This window comes from Gallinula chloropus (assembly GCF_964237585.1).
Source record: "Gallinula chloropus genome assembly, chromosome: 3".
NCBI lineage: Eukaryota > Metazoa > Chordata > Aves > Gruiformes > Rallidae > Gallinula > Gallinula chloropus.
In genome coordinates, this window is record NC_140087.1 from 89,191,018 (window position 1) to 89,218,559 (window position 27,542).

General features: G+C 36.5%; 1 protein-coding gene across 6 annotated transcripts in view; it reads right to left on the minus strand.

Annotated features, from left to right (window-relative positions):
- Positions 1 to 5,113: 5,113 nt before the first annotated feature.
- MYO6 (myosin VI) overlaps positions 5,114 to 27,542 on the minus strand; it is a gene marked incomplete at its 5' end in the record, with an annotated part of 78,157 nt that continues 55,728 nt past the window's right edge. For 2 of the 6 annotated variants that reach the window (XM_084261631.1, XM_084261626.1), the window contains 12 exons: positions 5,114 to 5,352; positions 6,752 to 6,970; positions 9,077 to 9,103; positions 11,541 to 11,672; positions 13,079 to 13,182; positions 16,486 to 16,524; positions 16,975 to 17,004; positions 20,412 to 20,572; positions 22,756 to 22,834; positions 23,212 to 23,420; positions 24,706 to 24,856; positions 26,078 to 26,168. In XM_084261631.1, coding sequence (XP_084117757.1) covers positions 5,153 to 5,352; positions 6,752 to 6,970; positions 9,077 to 9,103; positions 11,541 to 11,672; positions 13,079 to 13,182; positions 16,486 to 16,524; positions 16,975 to 17,004; positions 20,412 to 20,572; positions 22,756 to 22,834; positions 23,212 to 23,420; positions 24,706 to 24,856; positions 26,078 to 26,168 — 1,442 coding nt within the window. In that variant the 3' untranslated portion in view covers positions 5,114 to 5,152. The remainder of the gene's footprint in view (positions 5,353 to 6,751; positions 6,971 to 9,076; positions 9,104 to 11,540; positions 11,673 to 13,078; positions 13,183 to 16,485; positions 16,525 to 16,974; positions 17,005 to 20,411; positions 20,573 to 22,755; positions 22,835 to 23,211; positions 23,421 to 24,705; positions 24,857 to 26,077; positions 26,169 to 27,542) is intronic. The other 4 variants (XM_084261630.1, XM_084261628.1, XM_084261627.1 and 1 more) reach the window with 3 other exon arrangements.

Genomic DNA, 27,542 nt, shown 5'->3' on the forward strand with positions numbered 1-27,542 from the left:
AGACCTCAAACATTTTGCTGAGCCACAATCCCAGCCGTTTTGGGTTTTCAGAACACGAGATTTATTCACAAGCACCCTCTTGGTAGCACGTAGGTGGCAGGGCTGCACGCACAGTTTGAAGCCTGTACAGACAGAAATAATTCTGAGATTCTACCATTAGTTCTTGCAGAAGAAATACAAGTGGACAATGGGCGGCCATTAGGTATTTTATAGGCTTAAGTGATTTATGCGCTATGGGTCCATTGTGATCCTGCTTCATGTGTGAGCATTACGTTACCTTGAACATGTTTTCCTTGAGTACATGCATGTACTTACATGCTGCACCAGTGCTGTGTAATGCCCAGGCACTGTTCCACTGCTCGGTGCATACCAGGAGTTGTACCTGGCACTCAAACTGAGCTGCTACTGAGCACAAGACCGTGCCAGCAGCTCAGCATCCAGATGTGAAACTTCCACGTCTATGATTCTATGATTCTATGATTCAGGACAGTAGCTGATTTTAGTGGCAATTCCTTTTGCTGCCCACCATCAGGTGTGTACCACAGCACAGGAGGAACTTCAGTTTACCTTATTATGTACCTATGCTCAGAAGAACTGTTTACGAATTCCAAACCATTAACTGCACAAACAGGTTTGCCTGCAAAAGCACCAAAACCCGGTGACCGTGTACACATGAAGGCAACGCACCGAGAACACAAGGTGGTCTGAGTTTCTACAGCTGAAATAGCATTTTTACTTATGGTACTAGGGAAACTAAAAATAAAAAAAACTAAAAAAAAGAAACCTAAGATGTGGTTTTACACAGTAACACTTTGGAAAAAAGCTCTACTTCAAGACTCCTTCTTGCAGGGCACTGGAAGCTGTCCCTGCAAGTAGGGATGTTAGCTTTTCACTACTGCTCACGTAAGTTAAGAATGCATGAAGAACGCTAAAAGCGTTCAATCTTTTTCCATTACAAAAGTATTTTTGTATGTGTTTAGTGTATTTCAATTCATACCAGTTACTGCTAGTCAGATTAAAGAGTAAGTAATTTTAATATGTGTATTTTAATAATGACTATTCATGACTGTATTTATCACTCTCAACTATTAATTACCAAATATACTTGCTGGATGTAAGCCTTTTGTATTTCAATAAAATATAATAAAACTATTTACTTGAAAATTTCATGGGGAATAGAATCCGTATTTAATCTCACAATAAGACACAACACATTAGCTTAAAATGGATATAAAGCTCGGTTGGAAACGAAAGCCATAAGGAAAGATAAACAAAATTCTTTTTCTATATCAAAGTCTGAATTAACTTCAATCTTCTTAAATTAAAACATGACCCCAGAAACGCTCTCATTTGGCTCTTAAGACAGGAAAGTTTGGTAACACTTTAAAACAAAACCAAAAATAAAACTAAAAACCAAAAGCAACACCATGTCCCACCCCAAACACAAAGCTCTTCTTGCAGCATACAAACTCAAAGCCTCTTAAGTGGTTTCACTGGTCACTGATGCAAGCATAGCAAATGATACGCATGGTGGAAGCAATAGCAATAAGGGCTAAAATACAGTAAAAGAAGTAAAAAGTTACTTGTTTCAAAGATTACTGAAAAATGAAGTAAGAGAAATAAAGATAGCAAACTCAGAACTTTGTAGTAGCAGGACATTATCTTAGAGGAACGCTTACCTTAGCAAGTGAAGCCTAGATCTTTACTAGAGGAGCTTTAAGCTAGATAAAGACCTGGTAGAAAAGCACCCGGCAGTGCTAGCATAGAAACCCTTCCATCCTTCTCATAACTCGATTTACCCTTACTCATTGCACTTCACACCTTTAATGAGAAACTGCCACGAGAGAGACAACTGAGATTTCAACATGGAATGTATTTATTCTTTTTTTAAATTTTCAGTACAGCATTAGGAGGTCATTTAAATACTTTAAATAAAGATGTTGGAGAAAAACCTGAAGGATTCAACTAGGCAAAGAGGAAACAATCTCATCAGTGGATGAAAGACAAGCATTTAATGACCTTGCGATCCTGGAAGTAGCATTCTCTAGACAATTCCTATTACTGGGTCACCCAGTCAGGAACGCAGCCTGGCATGGTGATTCTCTTCCTCTTGTTTACTGGAGCGTTCCATGCAGAAGACCTTAACTATAATCAACAACTTCACTGAGAGGTGGGAAGATTTATTTATTTTTTTTAAAGAACAAGCACATAGAACCATGTTTACTTCATCATTTTGCTTTAAAAAACAAACTGCATTTTTCTCTGTAACCGTAGTTGGGAAGGGCATTAGGTAATGCCACAATCCTACAGGTCAGCCCCCCTCACCCCTTTTTTTTATATTTCCTCTCCGAATCAAGCAACAGTATAATTATTACCTGACACAGTAGATGGGAGAACAGAAACAATTGATAAGCAGCTGAATGTTACATGACATAAAAACCCCCAAAACCTGAAATTGAAAGTTAGTTTTCTTGCACAAAAAGACCAGTAGAATGGAAAGCAGACACTGCTTTTGGTGCAAGAACAGAAAAGAAGCATGCTACTGTGTAAAAATACCCTGATTTTTGGAATGCATCTTCTGCAAGCCACAGGCATACCGCTGGGGCAATGAAGAGACATGGGAACATCTAATTTCAGAACATCCAGCCACCAGTTCCTCTTCCACTACTTCAATGCCAATTTTATTTTCCTGAGAGCTCATCTTTGTTATTCATTCAGCAAACAACTCCCATGCACCCCATTCTGAAAAATAACTTTCCTTTCTGATGCTAGTCAAAGAAATTCTGGCATATTCAAATGGAACAGTTCCCTGCAAATATGATTAGACATATATATACTAAAATACTTAAGCATATATAGGTGTATACACATACACACACACACTTCAGTATTGAGGTTCTTTCCTTACCATGTTCAGTCTCAAAAGACCTTGTGTGTGTGTGTGTGTGTGTGTGTGTGTGTATGCATGCATGAATCTTGCACAAATGGAGACTGAGTTAAGTAGTTGAATCTGGAAAGTAATAAATACAGGGTAGGGCAACTCAGCCATCCTGGTTCAGCTATTTTCCTTCTTTGTATCATGTATGATCATAGCTTCTTGCAGTGCTAAGTTTCTGGGGACTGGAAGTTCTGAAACTTTGGCTCCAATTCACTTAAACATTAAACCAGTAATCTAAACTTCCTAAGCAGCACCTTTAAACTCATGCAGCATTATACAGGTTAGTACACAACGTACTAGCCAGCAGCCTGACGCACTTCCATCTGACAGCCAAAAATTGTTGCTTCAGGGAAGAATTTGTTTGGGTGAAATGGAAACATTTTCTTGTTTGCAATCACACAGTGCAAAGTGGACACTAAAAGATGGACGTGGTGATCCTTATGGGTTCCTTCCAGCTCAGTATATCCTGGGACTCTATGATTCCCTGATGCAGCGGATTCATACAGAGTTAATGTATTACTGAAGTATCTCCACACAGTAAGGAGATACTGCAGTTATTACAGACATTTATAACAGACTGTGGTGTGCAAGCAGAAGCTAAGGTCAGCAAAGATGTGTGCACCATGAGCTTTCTCTGTGCTACAGAGCTGTACCTTTTGAAATTTATTAACTTGGTACAGTTATGCATTTAAAAACTATGTCTTCCAAGAGGTTTCCAACTGAGCAAACACCAAGGAAATTATTTTGTAGTGTAAGCAAACTTTATCATTTCATAGAGCAAGACTTTATTTTTGAATCAGCTTGAATAAGTAATTGGACATCAAGCTACTTATAATTCAAATTCCTATCAGAATGATAATAAATAATCAAGTTTAATTTGTTGAAATAATGGCCAGCATGGTGAAACAATGTTCACGTAAGAGAACAAGATGCATCTTAAAACTGTATTAAATTAGTAATTCCCACCCACAAAACCTCCCCAAGCAAACTGCCTAATAAGGGAACCGTTACAAGCTATGAAACTTGACAGAGGTGATTAAGAAAAAGCTCAGTGTCCGACTCACTACGATACTCCAGCACACTAAAAACTGTAGATATTTCATTAGCAGATAGCATTAAGATGATGCATTATGTAATTGGTCCAAATTTTTATACAATCTAACAAAAGGTACAGACCTTGTGCATCTTGTTACAATTAAATCAAACAGGATGCCTGAGGCTTGGGCCTCAATACCCAGTTAAGTTATGCTGCCACCAAAAAGCTGAATGTATTTCCCTTATGCTATCCTTAATCTTAAACTCCTCCAGATAGAGGTCCTGGACACTTTTGCGTAATATAGTGAAATTACACTACCCTGGATAAACAAACTGTCCAAGAATTCCTAGTGGAAATTTGGTCAGAAAAAAAAGTCTGAAGGAAATCTGTACTTAAAAAAAAAAAAAAAAAGAAAAAGAAACTAAGAGAGAAGTGGTATAAGCCCCAGTGGGCAGTACACTCTCTGAATACCTCCACTACTACACACTACTGGCATATATGAATGCTCTTCTCAGAATGTACAGAAAACCATTCCTCTTAAACCAAGACAGAGAACACATTAAATAGGGAATTATGGGTCTCGAGTTTGGGAGGATTTCCCACCAGTTTCTGAAAAAGACAGTAAATACAGACACTAACCAGTTTTCAAATCAGGACATAAAATGTCTCAGATTATATAAAAGTATACTCCAACTTCTCCGGAACAGAAGTCAAAGCTAAGGCCTCACAATTCCAGTTATTAGAAAGAGTATATCCTCTTTACTAGGCCACCACCTGAAGCCAACTATTCACCGTTTTAAAGAGGGGGTTTTATAAAAAGGTGGTTGCAATGCAATTCTTTGTAATGTGTACCCAAGTACAGACAGATTGCTTAGAAGCATTAAGAGTTATAACAGAAACTGTTAAAGAAAATGCAACATATAAACAAAATGCAACAAACTACACTGACTGAAATTTCTCCAAGGTCCTCAATACCTAGTGAAGTTCACTACACAAATTAAACATCGTAAAGTACAAATTAACAAACCACATGATTAATAAAATCTGTTCACTTTATATTAAACATCTCTAACATGATTATAGAATGTTTACATCCTCTGTTGCACAGAGGAACTCTTCCCTTTGTGTCACGGGCAACGGGCTCTCATCCCGAACGCGGCTGTGCGGAACGACACCGCTTATTTCAACAGGTTCTGCAGCATAGCTGTAGCGTACGTCGGACGGGCCTGTCGGCTCTCAATGGCGTTCTGAAGGTACTGGATACCACCACAGCGCTCCCAGATCTCTTCAAACTGCCTCGGCAAAATCTCAGCACCCCGCTTCCGAGTTAAGCCAGTCTCTTCAAGATTGAGCTCACACATATCCATATCGTCCTTACCTGAAATGGTAAAGGGGACAAGAAAAATCCTTGTAAAGCTTTCACATCACTAAAACGTCCCATTAACAAAAATTAGATCTTTGTTGATTAGATTGCTGCTCTCGAGCCCTGTCTGGTTTGTTAATGGACTTCGGAGCTAATGGGGAGATCTGTCTTGAGAGACACTCTTTTTCTGTACACAGGAAGCAGAAAAGCAGCATCACAATTCACTGCAACTGACAAATACACTGCAACTGACAAAATTGTGCTTAAAAAACCAAGCAAAAAGGAACAAAGGGAAGAAGCCAAAAAGATCAGCATCTTGAGATATTCTCCTGAAATCCACTACCAGATGACAACTACTTTTGTTCTACACATACTTTCTGTTTTACACTGTTTTTACAGTGAACTGCAATTATTATTAGATTTGTTTAAATGTAGCAAAGTGATTAAGAAGCAAGAGCTTTGATCAAATAGCCCATATTCTTCATCTGTTCAGACTCTCACACTGAATGTTTACTGAATGGGACTGACACAGGGAATCCAATGAAATTATAGCTCACTCACTGTATTTTAATCTTAACTTTAATAGGAGATCCATAAAATGTGGTATTCGTGACAGCAATGCTACTTTCAGCTCTGACACTGAACAGGCAACATTTGATGGTTATAAGGAATTTTACTGAAAATAATTAGCAGAAAACCAAGGAACTTTTGTTGTTAGCAAAGCATCACTCTGAAGCTAAAAAAAAGTGGTTATGGCCTTTTCCTCAGTCACCCAGTTAAAAATAAAAACTGAAAACACACAACTGCAAGCAGCACTCCTCCAGTGTTTTCTCCCCCATTCGTTATCCTTCTGAAAAGGAGGATACATTTCATTACCAGATAAATCTCTACCTATCCATTGCCATATTTATTTTTTCTTTTAAGTGTTTAAGATTAAAAAGCGATTCTCCCATGCTAGGCAGCATAAATGTGGTAAAAGCATCATACTATGGCAACACAGTGTACAGTGTGCACAAACTGTGTTGACACAAACTGCTCTGAATTTTCAAAGCTAACTAAAAAGCCGTGCAATGACAAGTAGAACTTTCCCAGATAAAACATGATGATTTATCTTTACACTGTCTACCGTTCAGTGAATAATCTGAGGACCAGATTTGTAATAAAATCTTTTACATTTGGATTCCCACTCTATGATTTCCTGGATTGAAGTACACAGACAAAGAAAAAACGTGACCAATTACACCTCCAAATGATATTCCATCACATTTGGACACCAATGCCAGCAGTCCCAAATTGTCAAATTCTACCTAGACAAGAATTGCTGATGAAAAAAAGAAGAGGATACAATCTGGCAAACTTCCCTGTTATCAAACCCAAACCCCTTCAACATTTCCATTTTGCTTTCAATACCAACCTGCTACAAGGAGAATGGGAGCCTTGTCAGGATGCAGTTCCATTTGTCGAGCAATCCATGGCCCATCAAAATGTGCGTACCACCAGCCCTTCTTCTTGTTCTGGGGATCTTTGTATTGGTCTGCGGGACGGATGAAGGGAATGCGGAAGTAACGCTGTTGTCTGTTTATTTCAATCTCTTGTTGTCTGGCTGGCAGCTGGGTTGTTGGATTCTGTTGAGCTATCAAACAAAAAACCCAACCAAACAAAAAAAAAAAAAAAAAGAAAGCCATATTATGATTTGCTTCATTAATCAGCATAGAAAAAGAAAAAAAACCAAACAAACCCCCATAAACCTGATTGATTTTCTCTGAATATGAGGTCATCTGAAGTCTCATGAAACCTAAAAAGGTACTCCCATCCCATATAATGCACATATTTTTAATCACAACAGCTACAACACTGGTGGGGAAATGCTCATGGTAACTATTGTATCTATATGTAACACTAGGTTGCTCAATGACTTCCAGTACCTTCAGAAATAAACAAAGTGAGTAAAATAACAGTCTCCTTTAAATCAGCATTAAAGGTAAAACTTCCAATATAAAATTTCTTACCAACCAGAAATGTTAATCAGTAACTGCTTTTGCTCAGTCCATCTTTTTGTAAAACAAGGTCACAGTGCAAAGAAGCATTTTCAGTTACAGAAACCACAAAGCACCACTTCAATACTTTTAATGGTCAACACAGAAGTGTGTGTAATACTGTTAGAAATGACAACTTTGTTAATAGAAACGTTGACAAGAAATACTGCTTATTAAAAAGCTTCCAAAACCCATAAATTTCTGCTTAGATTTCTGAGCACAAAAGTCCAACTTTAGAACTACTTTCTGGCTGCTTTCTTTTTTAAAGAATTTGTTTTTTTCAGACCATTAAGATCAGCAGACTAAACTTCTAGAGGAGACAGAGTTATATGAAATAATTTAAAACTTCATGTACATATGTTGGGAAACATTTCCCATCTCCATTTTTGGACTCCCTCACAGTGCCACACATTTCAGACTTCAGAGAGAAACTTTCTTTTGACTAAAAGCAAACACTCACTATGTCAACTCATCAACCAAACCACCGTCTATTCAATATCATAATCAGTTTTATACAGTAAGTGCTCTTACATGCACAATCTGCTCCTTTAATATCTACCTCTTGCAAAAGTTTATTACTGATCTTGTTTCAGTGGTTTACAATACCCCACTGTTACAAATACCGAGATTTTGAATGTGAATCTATGCCACCTCTACAAAAGAAAATCGGTATTAACTGTTCCATGTTTCAGCATAAAGGGAATAATTAAAAGTAATTGCTTTCCTGTCCTTTGTCTACTAAGCAGCAAAGCTAAAATTTAATAAAACAAAAAATTAAAATCGCTTCTAATAACATATTTTTACAGTTATGAGCTGTGAAGACTACTAGAATAGCAACTGCACCTTGAAATTTCTTCCACTTTGACTCAAGCAAAAATAATTTATCTAAATTTGAAGAGTAGAATCTTAAAAATAACACCTGTATGATACAATCACATACCCCCTTTTTTCCCATGTCTACATAAATAAAGAGAAACAAAACATATTTTCTTAAGTGAATGTTGGTTTTATACATCAACACCAATAAAGCACGTATTTTACAAGGAGACATAGTTTAATTCTAATTTCTGCCAACTGTCTGAATAGTTATCACAGCAGGTCAGTGCTTTAGTATTGTCAAATACTTTTTGCACTGCAGTGGTAACTGCTAATGGTAATTTCTACCCCTATACATACCTACATCCAAGAGGAAATCTAGAGGACAGGAATGCTATGCAGCCAACACAGCCTCTACTTTTCAGTGCTACAGAGTCGTAGTTCTTTACGAAAGGAAACCATCACCTGAATGTTAGCTTGAGTGCTAGGAGAAGAGCTGTTAGGTTGACCAGAGTTTTGCTACAACAAAAAGCTGTGTGCAAACAGTAAAAAATGTTTGAACAAGCACAGTATTTCTTGGGAGGGGAGTAAGAAATAGATTACACCCTTAAATAACCTACATAAAAAGGTTATTTCATTCTCCCTTCCCATGACTGCAGAAATGGGTAAGAACTCAAAGATAAGCAGTAAAGTACATTCATAAATTATCAGAGTGATATATAATTGACATCGGTTGAGTAACATTCCCAAATTATAAAACAGAATGTTTTTTAACAATAAAATTCTATGTACACATGTAGCAAAACACTGGATTGTTTCATGTTAGTATAGAGCTCTCAACTGATCCTATTCTTTGCAGTTAGCTTAAATAACCATCTCCCACTTACGTGAGTTGCTCAAAAATGGTGCAAAATCTGTGAACAAATATTACATGTTGAACAAAACATGGAAGTGCTGTATAAGATCCTATATAAGTTATAGTTGCATTACCAGTGCTGACAAACAAATGGAATTTCCATTTACAAAATAAATACATATGTTGAGCTAAGTATTTCTATTAGTTTTCTGTTCACTGAGACATATAAAACGTCACCTTTTCTTATGTTTCATAGATTTCCAACTGCTTCTGTTTTCATCAGAGTTTAATTCTGAAATTGATTACTTCAATGATTTGTGATGCCTGTTACAAAACCTCGGTTGTATACAACTGAGCAGAGATTGCTGTAACAAATCTGCTATTTAATTAAAGTTTGACATTTCTGCTAGGAAAAAAATTCCAGGTCTCTAATACCAGATCTGTATATTCCAATAATAACACACAAACGAGCCTTTAGCTGTTATACTGAATTAAATATACTGGATTTAATTAAACGATACATGTAAAATTAGATGACATAAATGAAAAGGCAGAAGGAAGAAACTACATCATTTGAAGCACATATTCACTGACACTTGAAAGATTTTCAGCTTAAACATCTAAGAAATCAGAGTTCCTTCTTGCTACCTTCTCAGATCATTATAATACATAGATGTGAAAGGCTCATGTAGTATAATTATTTGCAATAGGAAGAATTACTTCTGACATTAACGAGTCTCTAAAGGTCATCGACTTTCTTCTGAACTGCAATGTTCTAACTTTCCTTGAGAAATGTGAAGCCATATTTCAAGAAAAGTAAAAAATGCACTGGAAAACACTGAAATGAACGCTGTAAATGTCTAACTAAATGTGAAGAGATCATGAATATTCCAAGCTTTATTTGCACAAATCCAAAGATGTTCTGCTCTTTGATACTTCCCATCAGCAATACTACACATGAATATTTATTTTACCCATTTAGCTCCAGACAGAATTTGCGTGCTCAAATTCAAAGCAACTTGCCACTTTGCAGAAGTGCTTCAAATGTCTTTCCCTGCTGCTTCAGCCCTAAGCTTTCTTTAGCACGTAGGACCACATTACTAGGCATGGCCATAAGGAGCCATTCTTTGATAACATCTTTGCCATGGGTCCAGGTTTCACTTGCCACATATCTGTTCCCTGAAAAGCTCGAATTCTCAGGTAATGCTCAAGCAATGCCTAACTCAGTATATGAATCAAGGGGAAGGAGACACCTTTGTGTAAGGACTAGCACTGAGAGAAAGTAGAGCACCTGTATCCCTTACAATCCATACCCCCCACGTCCCCAGGACAATGCTCTAATATCATGCTAATGGGACCTTGGGGAGAGCATCTTCTTCCCATCTTCCCTTTCCCCTGCCTCTCCCATTAACTGTATGGCCAGGAAGACAAGAATCAAATAACCAGAAGACAGCAGGTCTGACTAAATTATTATATCCTTCTGCTGTGGTTCTGTTAATTTCTGAAGTTTCCTTCTATAACCGATGACCACCGATGGATGTGGAGTAGTGGGGGAAGAGTATCCACTTTGCAAATACCACTCCAGAAAATGAGCACCTAATTATCAGGTCTGGCAGCATTAAGCGCGGTAGGTAACACCCGCACCTTCTTGTTGAATTAAAAAGGCAGTTGCTAGTTCTCATTAGTACATTCCTTTGACAATAAACAAACATCTGTGAAGTCAGCAGAACCACAGTCTAATAAAAAGCAGAGACTATGAAAAATTTGTAAAATCATGACCAAAATTTTCAATGTGAACACTCACAGAATTTTTTAAAAAGGTAATGTAGCCTGTAAGGCTTACAGTTACTAAAGGAGGAAATTATTAGCACATTTAAAAAGTATCCACACTTATGTTTATCTATCTGTAACTTACAAAAGAACAGAAGTATGAGAAAAAACCCAAACTTTATCACCAATAGTTTTTGTTTTGTTTTGACCCCAAATGTGATAGTGAATTGTGCAACCAAGCATGATTCCTCCCATTCTTGATGGATGAGAACTATTTTCAGAATCTCTATTCTATCCTGCAGTATAATCCTCTGTTTTGAACTACCACTACCTACTCCCAAGAAAGCAGCATTTGGAATTGCAGAGGTCAGAACTAGTATGATCAACTTTAAAAAGTCTCAAAAGTCTCAAAATGCAAAGCACAGTATCATAAATGGAAAATTACCTTCCTTAGTTTTAAGTGGCACAGCAATAAACATTTAGGAAAAATGCCAGCACTGCAATGCCAAATCAGGAACTATTTTTGACAGATGTGAGTTAGTATGTGAAAGTGTTTCAGTGTCTTCCTGAAAATATTTGCGTTACAATTTTTTCAAAATATTTCTCTTAAATCAGTATAAAATACTCTAAGAAAAACCCCTAAATATCCTCCAACATAAATTATTCTTTAGAATATCATCACCAAAATTATTATAAAATTACCACACAAAATTGTCTCTCCTCACCATAATCTGTGACTGATTTGGGAGCACGCTGCTCTGCTTCCGCATTCCGTTTCTTATTCTTGGATTTCCAAGCATGATACACCTTTAGCCTTCTGTGAAACTCTTCTCTGCAAGCTGCCAACAGTTCAATATCTGTCTCAAAAATGACCAAAGAAGGGATGAGTGAGAAAGATAAGAAAAATAATTTATGAAATGCTTTTCTATATTGATAGGTAAATTACCTTAGGTATTGTTGTAACAATATGTTAACAATAATATGTTAATGTGTTATATTATAACATAATAAACCCACATTCTCTGCAGCAACAGTATTTTATGGCCCAGAAAGTTGCTTGGAGTGCTATATATCCTCTTCTCCTTTAGAGGAGTGGCAGTCCCCAAAGTAGCTGTTCTACTGTGAGATGTGGAGCAGTGAAATGTTACAAATAAAATTTTCACTTTGCTAAATTTGTCTGTTGACATTATCACAAGGCAAGCAGTACAGAAACAGATAAAATTTCACTGCTGAACTTTATTTATATAACTGAAAAAAAAAATCAGCAATCTGACTGCTCCAATCTAGAGTGGGGTTTTTTCCACTTTATTATAAATATATTTTAATTTTGATTAATTTCATGATAGTAAGAAACTGAAAGATTGCAACGCTTTTTCATTATTCACCAAAGAGTATCCAAACTGTCTTCACAAGGGATGAACATACATTAGCACCATGTATTACTGCACCACCTATTCACCTGGAAACATTGCTCCAGTCTTGTGGAAGTAAAAACAACAGAGACACAGAATTTGGAACTAACTTTGGGGTCTCAATTCAAATGGAGAGAATGGGTTTGTTTCCGATTTCTACACGCATGGAGAAATTCTGAGTTATCTTAGATCAGAAATTAACTAGCAGCTTTCTATCAGAAGCAGGAAGGAACTGTGCTATTTAATTGAGGAATAATTCCTGTCTGTTTCTATCTTCATAACACTGGGGGGAAAGTAATTAATGTCACAACTGTGAGCTTCCCAAATGAAGTTATACATTTTAAATATTAAAAAAATAATCACAAAACAGTGGGGGTAGGAAGGGACCTCTGGAGATCATCTAGTCCAATCCCCCTGCTAATATCTAATCTGAACATCTGAGATAATACTTTACACTGCATTTTGCATGACGTATTTGTTTTTTTATGGTTTGGTGACAGCAAAAATTGATACCAAAAATTTTTTTAGAACATGAAAATTCCAGGTAAAACATAACAAATATTATCCTCTTTCAGGTAACACACAAAATTTAATTAAGAAATTGCAGTATGTATTTTATGGCCCAAGCAGTTTAACATTATAGATATACAATCAGTAAAGGACGTAACAAGGAAAATTCTGTTTCCTCAATACGGAAAGGATTTTGTTTGCTGTTATCTTTGGGTAATGGAACTGTTTAGAATTAATTTGACATTTATTCAAACCTGAAGAGGTAACACTTTTCATACAACTATAAATTCTTTTTCAAATTAGGAAAAAAAACCCCAAAGCAAAACCAAACAACTACTTACCACAGGATGTATTGATTGTATCACGAAGCTCTGCGTATTTCCACTTGCTGAGGTCATGCTTCTTAGTACCAGCAGCAGCTTTTGTGGCTTGCACTGCAGGACCCCTATAATGATTTTAAAAATATGTGTGTGGGTTTTTTGAGTATGAAACAGGAATTGTTACAACAGGTGGAACAGATCCGATGATCAACACTGCAGCATTCTAATTACAACGAAAATGAGCAGCAGCAGGACTGCATTCAAAGGCAAAGTGCTGTATTATTTTCAAGAAGTTCAAATGATCAATAAAAATAATCAAAAGAATCTTTTACATTTAAAATCATCTAATAATCCAATCGGTTGCCTAGAAATTAAAAAGAATTGTCGTAAATAGAGCTTATGTGTGAAAAAATGCATATTCTATTCATGTGTACCTCAACCCATGCTCATGGATTCTGTTCTTAGTACTAGTCAAGATGCTGAGTATAGCCACAATGAGTGGCCACGCACATTTTTAGGTCCATTAGAGAAACAGACAAGGAAACATATTTCTGAAGACAAAGGGAAGTGAGAGGTGTTTCCTCTGCTATTTAAAACTGGATTAGGACAAAATAAAAAGATAAAATATTCCATGTCTTTGAAAAAAGCCTAATTTGAGAGAAGAAATCAAATTCTGCATTAATTGTACAGTAACTGAGAACAGCAGCTATATTTATGCTGCAGAAGGGAGAAAAACAAGCAAATGAACATTAGGACACCAAGGAAAAAAAAGACCACTCTCAGAAGGAAGGCTAACCAGTACAAAAAGACTCATCTAGAAACAGCATTTTTCAAAGGCAAAAGATATTCATTATGTGGGTAATATGCAATAAAGTCAGCAGCAAATCCAAGTGAGAAATTATTACTAAAACCTCCATCACCTTTAATAGTATGTCTAAGGTTATCCATGTAGCAAACATTACATGTATACCTATAAAGATAAAACTGAATATTTTTTTTTTTCTTTCTTAAAAATGGTACAGATAGGAAGTGGAAGAACTCTCTCTAGGGGATGACGAACTTCCCATGGATTATTTAGATAGAAACAAAGCTCAAAACACTCCAAATTCAGTGACAATCAGAATGCTCCTTAAACACAGAGGAATTCAGGAACACAGACATTTTACCAACCTTTGCTAATGCCCATGACTAAGAACATGAAGCAAAAAGTAAATTACCTTTCATGATCTGAAAGGACTTGTTTGGAAGAAAGTAGACCTCTAATGGTTGATACTTTATGTCACTTTAAAAATTCACAAGACTGTTTGCACAGAAATACCTTTGTGGGACTGTTACATTATGGCAGTATTTATAGTGCAGTGAATTTTATTTAAGTTTATTTTATCCATAGAGGTCTCATGTGGGACTGTGAAGTCTTATGCTGTTTATTTTCCTTTTTTTACTTAATAGGTTATAAATACATTTTCTGTGAAAAATTTCTCTGTGTAGATACAGCAGTTCTGAAAACAGAGATAACAAATGCAATTTATTTTTACGTTCCACAGAATAAAACAATCTGTTTAACCAAATGTTCTTCTTCACAGCAACTGAACCATCTCTTCAAATATAATTAAAACTACAGAATCTTAATGTTTATTGCAGCATCGGCTTAATTATGCCTACTCATACCACCGGTCTGAGTCAACACAGCTTCCAGCTATGGTATGCAAGAGGTCTGACAAAAAAATTACCTCTTTGACTTTTAATCAGTACACAGCTGAGGGACAGGAACACTTCCTTACCCTTAGCAAACCAAATCATAAAACGCAGAGTCTCCTTCAAAATATGTATTTTAATATTTTGTTACCATTGGCATACCTGTAGGACATTAAAGGGCTGCTGCTAAAGGTAATTTCCGCTGCCTAGTGTCAAACCTTCTTGAATCTAATTTGACAAATCCCAAGGATGTTCCTTAATTAGCAACCCTACCCACCACTCTAAGAGTTTGCTACATAATTTAGAGCAGCAGAAGTAGGCTGTAAAATCTCTGGTTAAACTAGTAATCTTTAAGAATGCTAATCCAATTGAATGGCTTAGCCTTTCCATTACAGTACTACTCTGCAGATCACTCTTTTGTTTTCTACATGACTTTAAGCACAACAGTCTGGCAGTAAGCAGAGCATCATACTTGACAATCAGTTGTCACCGCTCTGTCTGACAGTTATGCATCACAAACTGTATTTTCAGACTTTATAAAAATCAGTCCCAAGTCAAAAGGTTCCAGTATATGAAAAAAAAAAAAATAAACAAGCATGGAATAAGGAGTATTGCACTTTGAATTCAACCAAAACACAGAGCCTTGGACTTTGTCCCAAAGTTTGTAATTTTTTTTGCACATTAAGAATTGATCATTGTCATTAGAACTGTCAATATATGCAATACAATCTAACACTTAAATTCACACATTAACTTAACTACACAAAACATTGGTTATTCCCATTCCTAAAATGCCACTGCAAGAAAGAAATTTAGTTAACAGCTGTGTTTTCAATTATCAATGCTACAGCTAGAAACCCCATCTATCAAGTGAGACCTATCATCCTCAGACTATATACGTACAGCACAGTAGCTTGTTTAACAACAGATTGACTTTTTATAACTCAAACCCCAATTTTGCTTCTTATGGAAGCTTCAGAAAATCAATGTCAAAAGGTTATTTTTGTCCTCAAGTTGCACAAAACACTTTCTAATTACTCACTCATGTGAAGGATATTACAACAATTTCTTTCAACAGAGAATTAGTACACTAACACAAACTATGGCAGAACTGCATTCAGATGTAAACCCACGTTCTCCTTTTACTCCTGCACTGTGCAGAAAATCTTGCATTAGCATTCAAGAAATCTCAGAAGGGGATTTTGTTAAAATGTCTTAAGAGGGGTTTTAATATGCTTTTAACATGGTAATTTTCAAAACTGCTTTTATTTGAAGGGAATTATAACAGAATATTTTCTCATTAAAAGCACTAACAGGTACATTAACATTAAATAGCTTCATTAACTCTGTGTTGAATCTGTAGAAATCCTCCTTCAAAAGATGTGGAGTCTAGTTATCTATTATCATTATAAGAAAAGTGAAAAGAGAAGAAAGCTGGAGGAACATTACCAAAATTATACAAAATACCAGGGTATGTGAACTATTCTTACTCTTTTTGTAATATAATCAATTAAAATAGCAGAACGATAATTGCTGGGAAAAAAAGGTGTTAATAAAGGAAACTTATCTGAAAGAAATAATTTACTTCTCTGCTTAGCATTTAAAAACAAACAAAATACCCCTAAAAAGCCCACAGATTACATTACTTTTCATTCCATAATAATGCAACCCATTTCATACGTGATTTCTTTTTATAAAATGATTGTTTCAGTTGGTGTTGTCTGCCCACCTACCTAGACAATATTTCTGACATTTCTGTGGCCATTTGGTCCCTATAAGAAAATCGATAAATAAGCATAAACCGAACATATATTAATATAAAACCAGCCTTCATAACTCCAATAAATCTCTTGCCAACCAACCTGAAGCTAGTGGAAGTGCACAAGGTAAATGGCTACTTATTTTTTTTTAATTGCATTATACACAGTTCTGATTATGTGAAAAGCAATAAATCACACAGAGAAGTGAAAATTTGATGGTACGTGAAAATGTTTCCACTGGTTATATAATCAGATAAATAGATGTTATTAGTTATTTTTAGATTATTAACTTAATAGATGTAAGCAAAGTAGTTAATCTAAGGTATTACAAACTTCACAGATGCACGCTAATAAAGATTATTATGGGGTATTAGTAAATAAGAGGACAATATCAATTTCCTTTGAATTAATTAGTGTTGCTTTTTTTCTATTAGAGCATTCAAATGGAAAAAAATGCCATACGCAGTCATTTGCAGCTTTGTTCCATTGGCTCTGCAAATAGAAGATATTTATGTTAGATAGGCTACTTCCCAGTTACTTTTGTAATAACTGAAGGGGGGAAAGATGGGTCACAGTATTTCCTGCTCTCTCACATCCTATTTACCATCTTACGATTTTTTTTTTGTCAATTCTTTTTTTAACTGAGAAAAAGGATTACACAGACCTTTTTTCTTCACTTTTTTTTTATTCATTCATGAGTGCGAAATTATTTTCCAGAAGTTAAATTAAGATAATCTGGAAAAAAATGTAGAAATGAAAACTTCCCCCACCTTTTCCCTGTCCTTCACCTTTCAAAATGAATGATTTGGAGACATGCTACTGCTATGTTTTATGCCAGGCTAAGCATATCACAAGAAATAACAGCAATCCTCATGTAGTTACTCTGGGAACAGGATAGATAGATCCTATGGGGAAGCTGTGAAAGGACACTGGGTCTAGCTGCAATACTGAAGACCCACATTCACACACATGTAGCACTGAACATACTGTAAATTAAAATTTATATGGATTTTTCCAGTGCAATGCACAGAGCAGATAATACAACACTTTCACTGAGGCTAGCATGTTTTGGTGCTATATGGCATACTATATGCTTCAATTAGCCACATAAATTAGAAATACTGCACAGCTGAAAAGAGCTATCTGTTATTTAAGTAAATGTTTACTACCAACTTCTGTCAATTTACCCCTAGGTGCAGTAAATCCCTTATTAAACATTTCCAAATTGTGGATGAGTAATAAAATTGAATGAAGCTAAGAGAGGTCCAGCATACCCAGCACAGAAAAGCACAAATAAAAAACACTGGATCAACTGCCAGAACAAACAACTTGTCTTCTTTGACACGAGTTTCTCAAAGAAATAACAAATACTTATGAACCTTTAAATTTGCATGAAAACTAATGGTGAATTCAGCATGGTATTGAGGAGAAAAGAAACGAAGTAGAGGCTAGTCATTCTGAAACATGACAACACATAAGCATCACATGTTCCTTAAAAATGAGAAAAATACAAGACTACCTTCAAAGCAGCACATAAAAATCACCTTGTTCTTACTATTTTCATTCTACAGGTAGTACAGCACAATGGAGAGTATTTTTTTCTGCATTCCAACCTGTACAACTGAAATGATCTTTTACAAAATTATATGCAAACACTGTGGAACAAGTAGAAAGCATGAATTCAGTATGGAGTGGTAAGTCTCAATTCAGAAGATATCAGAATATAACTTCCTTAGAGTCTAGTAAAATTTTAGTTCATATCAGTTAAAGCACATCCTGATAATTTATGTTTAAATTATTACATGTTTTGTTTAAACCAATAAATAGTTTTCATTTCAGAGAAGAACTCCCACAGTTTCTACCTTTAAGCTGAATCCTGCAGGTACACAGAAATCCAACCCTGTATTACAGCAGAAGATACTGGGGTCTGGGGAAGGTTTTAGGGGTTGGTTTTTTTTTTGTTTAGAAACAAAGTCAAATCAAAGGTGACATTAAAGGAATTTGCTTCAATGTCTGGACATGCTTAAAGCTCTTTGAAGTAGACTGCAGAAACAGAAAGAAAAATATTTGCTGATATGCTAAAAAGAAATCTCATATAAGCAGAAAAATCTACTACTTCTTTCAAGACTTAATGCATTATCTTAAACTAATCCAAGTACATCCAAGGAAGGATTTACATCACTATGTTAACTTGTTCAGACCATTCTGCACTTTCCAATCATTCAGAGAACATTTTTGTTCTCTGCTGCTTTTGTTCTCTGCTATGCAGCTGAGATAAACTGGCAGTCATAACCATATCAGGATGGTTATTTAACCATCCATTCCTGAACCACGTAAGGAAGACAAATAGCAGAATCAAACCATGAGCACTTGGAAACACTCCAGAGATCAGAGCTCCACTGACAGTAAAGTTACTTTCTTCTCCGATTGCCTAATGCCTTCCTTCTTTCACAATGTAGAGAAGTTTGCTGCTTCCCAACACTAGACCAACTTTGGGTTTGCTTTCAGAGTCCTGTCCCAAAATCCAAACAGCAACAGAACAAAAAATCTCCAGAATGCTGTCTATGAAGCTCTTGGACACTCAACTGAGCACATTGAAGTCTTACCTGGGACAATATGGAAGCTATTATACAACTGAAGGCAAAAATCAGTGTAATTCTATTGGAAGTATCTAAAAATCAGTATTGCACATTATTAAAAGAATTACCTTGCTATCTCACATAGACCTACGTTTATTTTTAAAAAAACCTATACACGTTGATAAAATTTGAGTAGCAAGGAGAACACATCTGGGAACTTGAAATTACATGGAAACATTTGGGATTCTTTTACACATCCAACAACAGAACTAGCACTAATGAATAGCACCACTGGTATGATCCTGTTCATAGCTCCCTTTATGCAATTTGACCAGAAAGTACTATTTTTACTGGAACATCAAGTTGCTTCTAAGGCATCACTCTTTACACATGAAGAGTTCTAAGGCATCACTCTTTATACCTGAAGAGCTCTTGCTCTGCAGGTAGTGTGTACACCAAAAGCACTTCTTGTGAAACATGAAAAAGTTCAAATAAAAACAAAACATTTAAAACAAGATTTAATTTTCAAACCCATCTATGTCAGAATATAGAGAAGGGGACATCTAAGTTGGATATTGGTAAAAAATCCTTCTATACGAGGGTAACAGATCACTGGAACAGGTTGCTCAGAGAGGTGGCAGAGGCCCCATCCCTGGAGATACTCAAGATCAGGCTTGGTGGGGCTCTGAGCAACCTGATCTAGTAAAGATGTCCCTGCTTACTGCAGGGGGATTGAACTAGACCTTTAAAGGTTATTCCCAACCTAACACATTCTACAATTCTATGAAATATATTAATTCCACTTTAAAAAACTTACCCGTCAGGATATGGAAATAACTGCTATTTCTGCATTCAGAGTGTTTCTTGTTAAAAAAGCCCCAAATACACACAAAGTCACACTACACCACTGAAACCATCAAGTACCAGAAAGGGTATCTTTTATTACTACTTACCACTGAAGAAATTCCATTCACCCCTTTCAATGTGTCATAAAAATCTTAACTGAAATTGGTTGCCAACCTTGCCAGAACTCAAAAAGAGAAACAGAACTGCAGTCTTATTCATAAGCACCTACTAAATTACTGATGTAGCCAGATGAAAAACAGGGAACATCATCATGCAAAAGCAATCTAACACACTTCACAAGTGATTTTGAAAAATATTCCAATACAGCGACTTAAAAGGTCCATTTAATTAATACCAAAATATATACAACCAACAAAAGTGTGATCTTCTCAAAGGAATTGCAATAGAAAGAATTAAAAACCAAAAAAAAAAGAGAGAGAGAGCAAGAGAGAGCAATTTAACTTAACCCCATACCTGCGCAATCCTACATCAAGCTGAGCCTCATCACTGATAAGTTCTGCCTCGCTCTGGGCAATTCTCATGGCAAGTTCACGATCACGACGTTCCTGTTCAAGCACTGCCTGATGCTGGGTTTCCTCTTCTCGTTCTCTAGCTAGCTGAGCCTCAATTTCAGCCTGTTTTACAAAAACACAGCTTTAACCTTACCCAGCCAAAACCAACATGCTACATAAGCAAATGTTTAGAAAAAATACTCCAAAAAGTATATTTATAGCTTTCAAAGAATCCAAAATGTACAGAACTGAAGTAGTAACAGTGTTAGTTTGACCCAGGAAAAAATAGCTACAGATGGCACCTTTGTTTTCATATAGTTTATCAAATCATTATTGTCCATCACTTATATTACCTTTTTGAATTGAAGTGCCAATCAATTATTCCTTTAAAAAACACATGAAGTTTTTTGTTAGCTATTATGACAATTAGATGTCAAAGGTTTTTAGAATCATTAAAACTCAGATGAGGCTGCAATATGGTCACTCCTCCACAGCACTAACAAAATACTCCCTTGATTTTTCTGCACTTGGCATTACAGGACTTTGTAATAGGCACTGATTTGCATATAGGTCCATAGTTCATTATGAAAATGCATCATGACAACTGCTGGAATACTCTGTGGACCTGATCTGGCTTTGAATTGAAGCAAATGGTAAAATCCTGACTTTCATCAATGCAGAAGCAGTCCAGATAAACTGCTTCTGCCAAGAAAAAACATAATTCCAGCTTACCATCATTATTTAACAAAGGGTCTTGCACACACATTAAATGTGACCATCTAATTCATACTTCTGAAAGCCATGCATGCAAAGTCTTAGAGTGCCTTTCTTGGTGCCCAAAAGTTACTTCCCACTTATCATCTTGAATTTGCACCAGTAAAGTAGTACAGTAATACTTTACCCTATGAATCCCACTTTAGATTAATTGGTTAATTAACAACCACCAGAAGGAGAGATAATGAGTAATTAACTGTCTGTAGAAGGAAGACACACCCTACTGGATTATGTAACTGCTTTGTAACCAAACAGTGTTTCTAAGTAAAAGCGTGAAATTACATTCTGCATTGCAGATATCTATACTCAGAAACAAAGAAAAATAGACAATCTTTAGAGATGCTCATAGCGCTGGCAGACCAAGTTCTTAAACTTTCTGGTGAGAGGCCATCTTGTTTCCTCAGTGGACAAGGTTTAATCCATTTAAACTGTCCCTGAATAGAAACTGATCCTATGAATTTCTCACAAAACATTGGGCACATCTGCAATGGTCTCCAAGCAATCATTTAAAGACTAACCAAACAGCAGCTTACAGAAGGTAAACATAGGAAGAATAAGCTGGTAGTGCTTATTATTCCAATACAGGTGACAGACTCAATCGCATAGAAAAGATTCATTTTTTCACAAAAGTTCAGCTATAATTCCCCTGTTAGTTCCAGTGACATGCTTATCAAGAACAAGAGTGAGGTGACAGAAAAGAGTATGCAGACACAACGAGGATAATCAGAGCCAGGTTGACTCCACATATAACAAGATACAGGATAAAAATTCTGCTTCTGATTTATCATGGACAGGGCTTCCAAGAGTTCACAAACATCACTGACCAGAGCCCCCTGTCTGCTACAACTGCCTCTACAGAGCTGCTTTTCCTGTGACTGCTCTCCCAGTCAATCTCTAAGAGGAAACAAAGCATATAGGGACCAAATACAGCTCAGCATTAAAGTTCACGATGGGATCAGTGTCAGGAATCAAGAGGAAGAGGTGCAGTTGCAAGGTTTGAACTGCATGTACTTATTTTACATGAATGCAGCCATAGGGGCTACTGGTGACAGTCCTTTATCCTCTCATTATTACCAGCATTCTGAAAGTGTTTACAGTTGAGCTGGTACATGACACAGCCTGAGTCCAGATGTAACTTTCAATAAAATAATGCCAAACTTGCCTGACATGGAACATCTGCAAAAACTTCAAAGGCTAAACTAGGATTGTCCAGTGCTGTGTATTTTTAAGTTTGAAATAACTTTAAAACCCCTTTGAAAACAAATGCACCTTTACTCAAGACCAGAGTTTCCATGGGGACTAGAAAGAGGTGATTTGTGTTGGGATGCCCTATCCATGATTCTCACCTTACATTTAGTACTATACCAAAGTTGCTGAATGACTTGAGACACACATTTATAAAATAAAGCTGTTAAGACTCAGTGAAGAACCAAAGTTATAAAAAATACTTTCAAAAAGAAAACCAAACTCAAAATACAAAAAAACACAATAAAAGCCATTCCAAAAAAACCCCACACAGATAAAACATTAACCTGAATACGCTTTTCTTCCTCTTCCCTCTTTTTTCTTTCTTCCTCTTCCTGTTTTCTCTTTGCCTCAATCTCAGACTTCCTATTGCAAAAGAAGGGGAGGAAATGAAAATGTGTTATTGTAATGCAAGTGAACAAGAGACACAAGAGCATCTTCCATAAAAATCAAACGGTAATCCAGAAGTGAGTACAGTCCTAAGGACAGGACACTACATCTGAAGTCTAAAAACTTCCCAAGTCCATCTGTACTTCCATCTGCATCATATCTTCCCCCATATTCTGTTTTGACTGTCCTAACTTTATACATCACCGGGAAAGGAAACATTTTAACACTGCAGAACACTGGAGGTGTACAACCCAAGCTGCTCTCTTTAAACACAGGAGTATAACAAATTAACTCATTAAAGTGCCTTCTTATTTCCTTCTCATTTTATAACCAGCAACTTATTCAGGACTCACAGACGTCTCTCCTCTTCTTCCTTCTTTCGTCGTCGTTCTTCCTCCTCACGTCTCTTTCTTTCTTTTTCCATTTCCTCCTGGATGCGCCGCAGCCTCTCTGCTTCCTCCTCTTGCTGTTTCTTCTTTTGCATTGCACTCAGAAGCTGCTCTGAGCTTCTAACTAGAGCATCATATTCTTTCTGTATCTGTTCCCTAGTCATTATAGTGGTCTGCAAAATAAGAGGAAATTATATTCTCTTACATTTCTACTTCACTTTTTAAAAATTTATATTGAAAAAATATTAAGTGAAATTACAACACTGAGCAGTGTAATTAAATTACATTACACTTCGGGGTGGGAGAGCTTGAGCACATCCTCCTCCCTTCCTTTCTAAAATCCTGGGGATTCACTACTCTCATATGAAACCATAAAAATATCTTTTTATTGTTGAAATTAAACACAACTCTGCTTTAAAACATGCCTTCGTCTTTTAAACCTTGCAGTTCTAAGCCACAGAAATTAATTCTCCTGTGCTAAGGTGAAAACTAAGTGCCTCCTGTGTGCATTTTATGTCATGTTCTTAGCTTCTGTAGTGGTTATTTACATCTCTGCCTTTTATCTCATAGTACAGAATAGTTTCTCTCTTACTATGTGTGCTGTGACTAACCTTTTTTTTAAAAAGGTATTAGTAGCAAATAACAGGTTGAAAATAGTTAAAACAATAGCCTTTGCTACAGATGTTTTCAAACCTCACTGACAGCTACAATTCAATTTAATTTTATAACTCACATTGACATATACTAAGAGAAGTGTGGTATGTGGTGTTGCTGACCTTTTCTGAGGCTGCATGGTGATGATAAACTATTTTATTGTTATTAGACAAGAGAACTGTAAGTTGACAGGTTAACTCTATCACCTTTACAAGCGTGATTTTAAATAGAAAAATCTTAATACATGACACCAAGAAACCTATAACAATTCAACCCATCAGATTTTTTTTCTATCACTGATAAATCCCAGAGTGCTTTCACTTTCTGTGTGCTTTCATGGTAAGAAACTGACAACTTTACACCCTAAAGCATTATCAGCAAGCTGACTTCACTAAGTCTGAAAAACGTCATGACTGGAATATAATCTCTTCACTCTATGATAAACGCTTGCATGTTTCAGCCTTGATTGATTTTAAACATTGCTAATATGCATTATTCCTATAATAACCGCATCAGGCAAATCATTAACATCACTTGCCTCACAATATCAACATGCACTTCTGCTTTATACTCTCCAGTGCCAATTCTGAAACACAGGATAGTAACACCAAAGTCCAGACACACGCACCCCATTTCAAGATTCGCTTCAGTTACCTTCACAAATTAACTTTAAGCAGAATTTTCAGAGGCATTGGGTAAATCAAGACCTCTATATTAAAAATGTCCTCTCTGTTAAGAAAAATACATTGGCCTCTTTTACAAGATTCCAGTAATAAGAAACTATTTCTCTGGTTATTATCACACCTTAATTTTGGTCATTGAAGCATCGATAGAACACTCCAGCTCCTTGACTTGCTTGCTTGTCTCAGCCTTCCCCTCCTTCAGTGCATTTACTACTTCATTGAATTTATCAAGCCTCTTCTTCAGCGTACGCACTTTGATCAGGCCATCAATGCTGTGAAGGTAAGACAGTTTACATGTATCTTGAGATGTTTTTACAAGGTAATTTTTGAAACCACTGCTAATCACTCAAATTAAAGAAAGAGAGAGAGAGAGAGAGAGAGGGAGGGAGGGAGGAGACAAGTTATGCCTTCTGATAAAACTCATCCTCTCTTTTTTGAAATTCGTATATTATCACATCAAGTAAATAAGCAATGGAGCCTTTTGCAAGACATAATTAAAATTGATTAGCAGATGGTGACTCAAAATGGGAAAAAGGCAGTTTTATTTTGAGATTAATATAGGGTAGTTTGTTGGGGGGGGTCAGTAACAAATCATTAGTATCTACTAGTGGATTTAGACTGGTGTGGATAAAGATTGAGTTGGGCCACTTAAAGAGCAATAATGGGAATGAGTCAGATAAAATTAAACCACGCAGCATGAAACCCACTCATTAGACTATAAAAGGGGGAAAAAAAGTCAGGAAAACACAAAACTTTTAAAAGAACCAATACTGAAGGTCATACATACAAGCTACACTCTGCAGATACAGTCTTCCCATAAAGAAATCATTGAACTGGGATTCAGGAAAACAACGTACAAAAAGAGGAAACTAAATCGAATCTTAAAGGTGAGTGCAGAACAGCTAAAAATATATGGAGATGGTCAGAAATCCCAAGATACAAAATGAAACGTAACTATCAAAGGATGTAAAAGAAAACATTTTATAAGAACCCCACTATTAAAAAACAGAGTTCGATCTAAAGGTGTCAGCAGAGCTGACTGGCCAAAGTGTTTTTTCCACCAGCACTCCACGCAGTGGGGAAAGCTAATGGAACTACCTAAATTGAAGAGGGGACAAGATAGAACACACAATTACTTTTAAGATAAAAATGAAAAGAGGCCTATAAAGGAAGTTGTGAATGGGTAAAGGACAAAAATTAATGAGCTTAAATTTCATTTAGAAAGACTTAACCAAGGATTTCTAGTAACTAGCCTGAAAGATTTCGTGAACAAAGAACTAAATAAACATCCCTTATGAAAGGTTCACATTAAGTCTATTCATCCTTGAGAAAGTAGGAACACCTTCGAATACCACATCTCTCAAAGTCTCTTTCAATTGTACTTCACATTATTCTACGACTTCAGATATATTTAGTTAAGTAAATCTCTTCTTCACATTCACAAGAGAATATTATTAAAATCCATTTTCTTCAACCAAGGCATATCCCCTTACCGTGGTTTGTGCTTTCTCTTGCAAAGCCACATACGAATCGTCTTCTGTATTTTAATGCAGGCACTGGCTCGATATTTTATCTTATTTTTCACTGTAAACACACAGAAGATACTGTGTCTCAACGGTTTATACAATTCATCCCAACTCCTACACTGCTCACACACTTGATGGCTCAAACCTGTATGCAGACTACACACTTCATAGCTCGGTCTGTACCCGTACCACAACAATTAAGACAGAGCAGACAACAGAATTCACAGTACTCAGCCAGGCATAGGGGCTCCCATCCAAAACAAACAGGAAGTAATAAGTGCATGCACACCACTCCCCCCAGCTCACAGACATCAGTAACCTCAGTGAAAAGTCACTGGACTTAGCGAGCAGAGAATGCTCAGCTGGAGGTCTCAGTCCTCCACTGAAGGGTAATCAAATAGCCAACATCTGCTAGACAGAATAATGTGGCTGCAACTCTGCTGAGCGTTTCTCTGCAATACTGAAATGAAAGACCACAACACAAACCCACCAGCTGTTGTCCCTCTAACACAGTCTTCATCTAAGGACTCACATGATTGGGAAGAGGCAAGTTAAACAGAGAATAATGTCAAACCACAGGAACAAGCACGAGCTCTGAGCAGCGCATACTTGCAACAATAAACACAGGTTTTCTACATTTACAGGAGGAAGCAAAGACACTTAATGATCCATCCTGCCCTTAGTCATCAGCTGAGCACAAAGTTTGTGAACACGGTGATATTGAACTGCTGGACTAAGGTGATGACAAAGATACACTCTACTTCCTGTGTTTCTATTTCAGCTTTATTTTGGGGACAAAATTACCTTTAATTTCCCATAAAAATGAAAAAAACCTATGACACATCAACCCAGATTATTTCCCTGGGTTTCTAACTTTTGGATACAGAGACAGACTTCCTGCCCTATCTTTCTGAAAAGTAGTCTCAAGAGCATAAATTTCTAGTCAAAGCCACTTTTTAGTGATAAGAATTCACAAATTCTGTTTTCCCCAGGAAAAACAGCAACAAATAGCATTCAGTCAGTGACAGTTGTGCATGTCACAACTGTGCTGGTCCAAACGCACAGCCATAAAGCATGAGGTCTTCACGCTTTTCTTTCCCATATTAATTTATACTTTCTACCCTCCATGTTATTACAGATCCCTGACAACCTGTATCAGACCTTTCCTCACCTCAGAAATATAGAACCAATCTCTATTCCACACCACCTCATTCCTACTCCGCACAGTGAACCAGACACAGCAAGCATTTGCAAGCTGCATATCAATAGTGATAGGCACTTATTTGCTGACCAAGGTAACTGCTGGAATAATTTGCCCCGTAATTCATGCCACTGCTTTCAAACACACAGATTCTGTCTGAAGATGATAACTTCTGTCCACTTCCCAGAACTAAATGACTCCATGTTGCCAGCTGAGAGATGAGCTATTGTT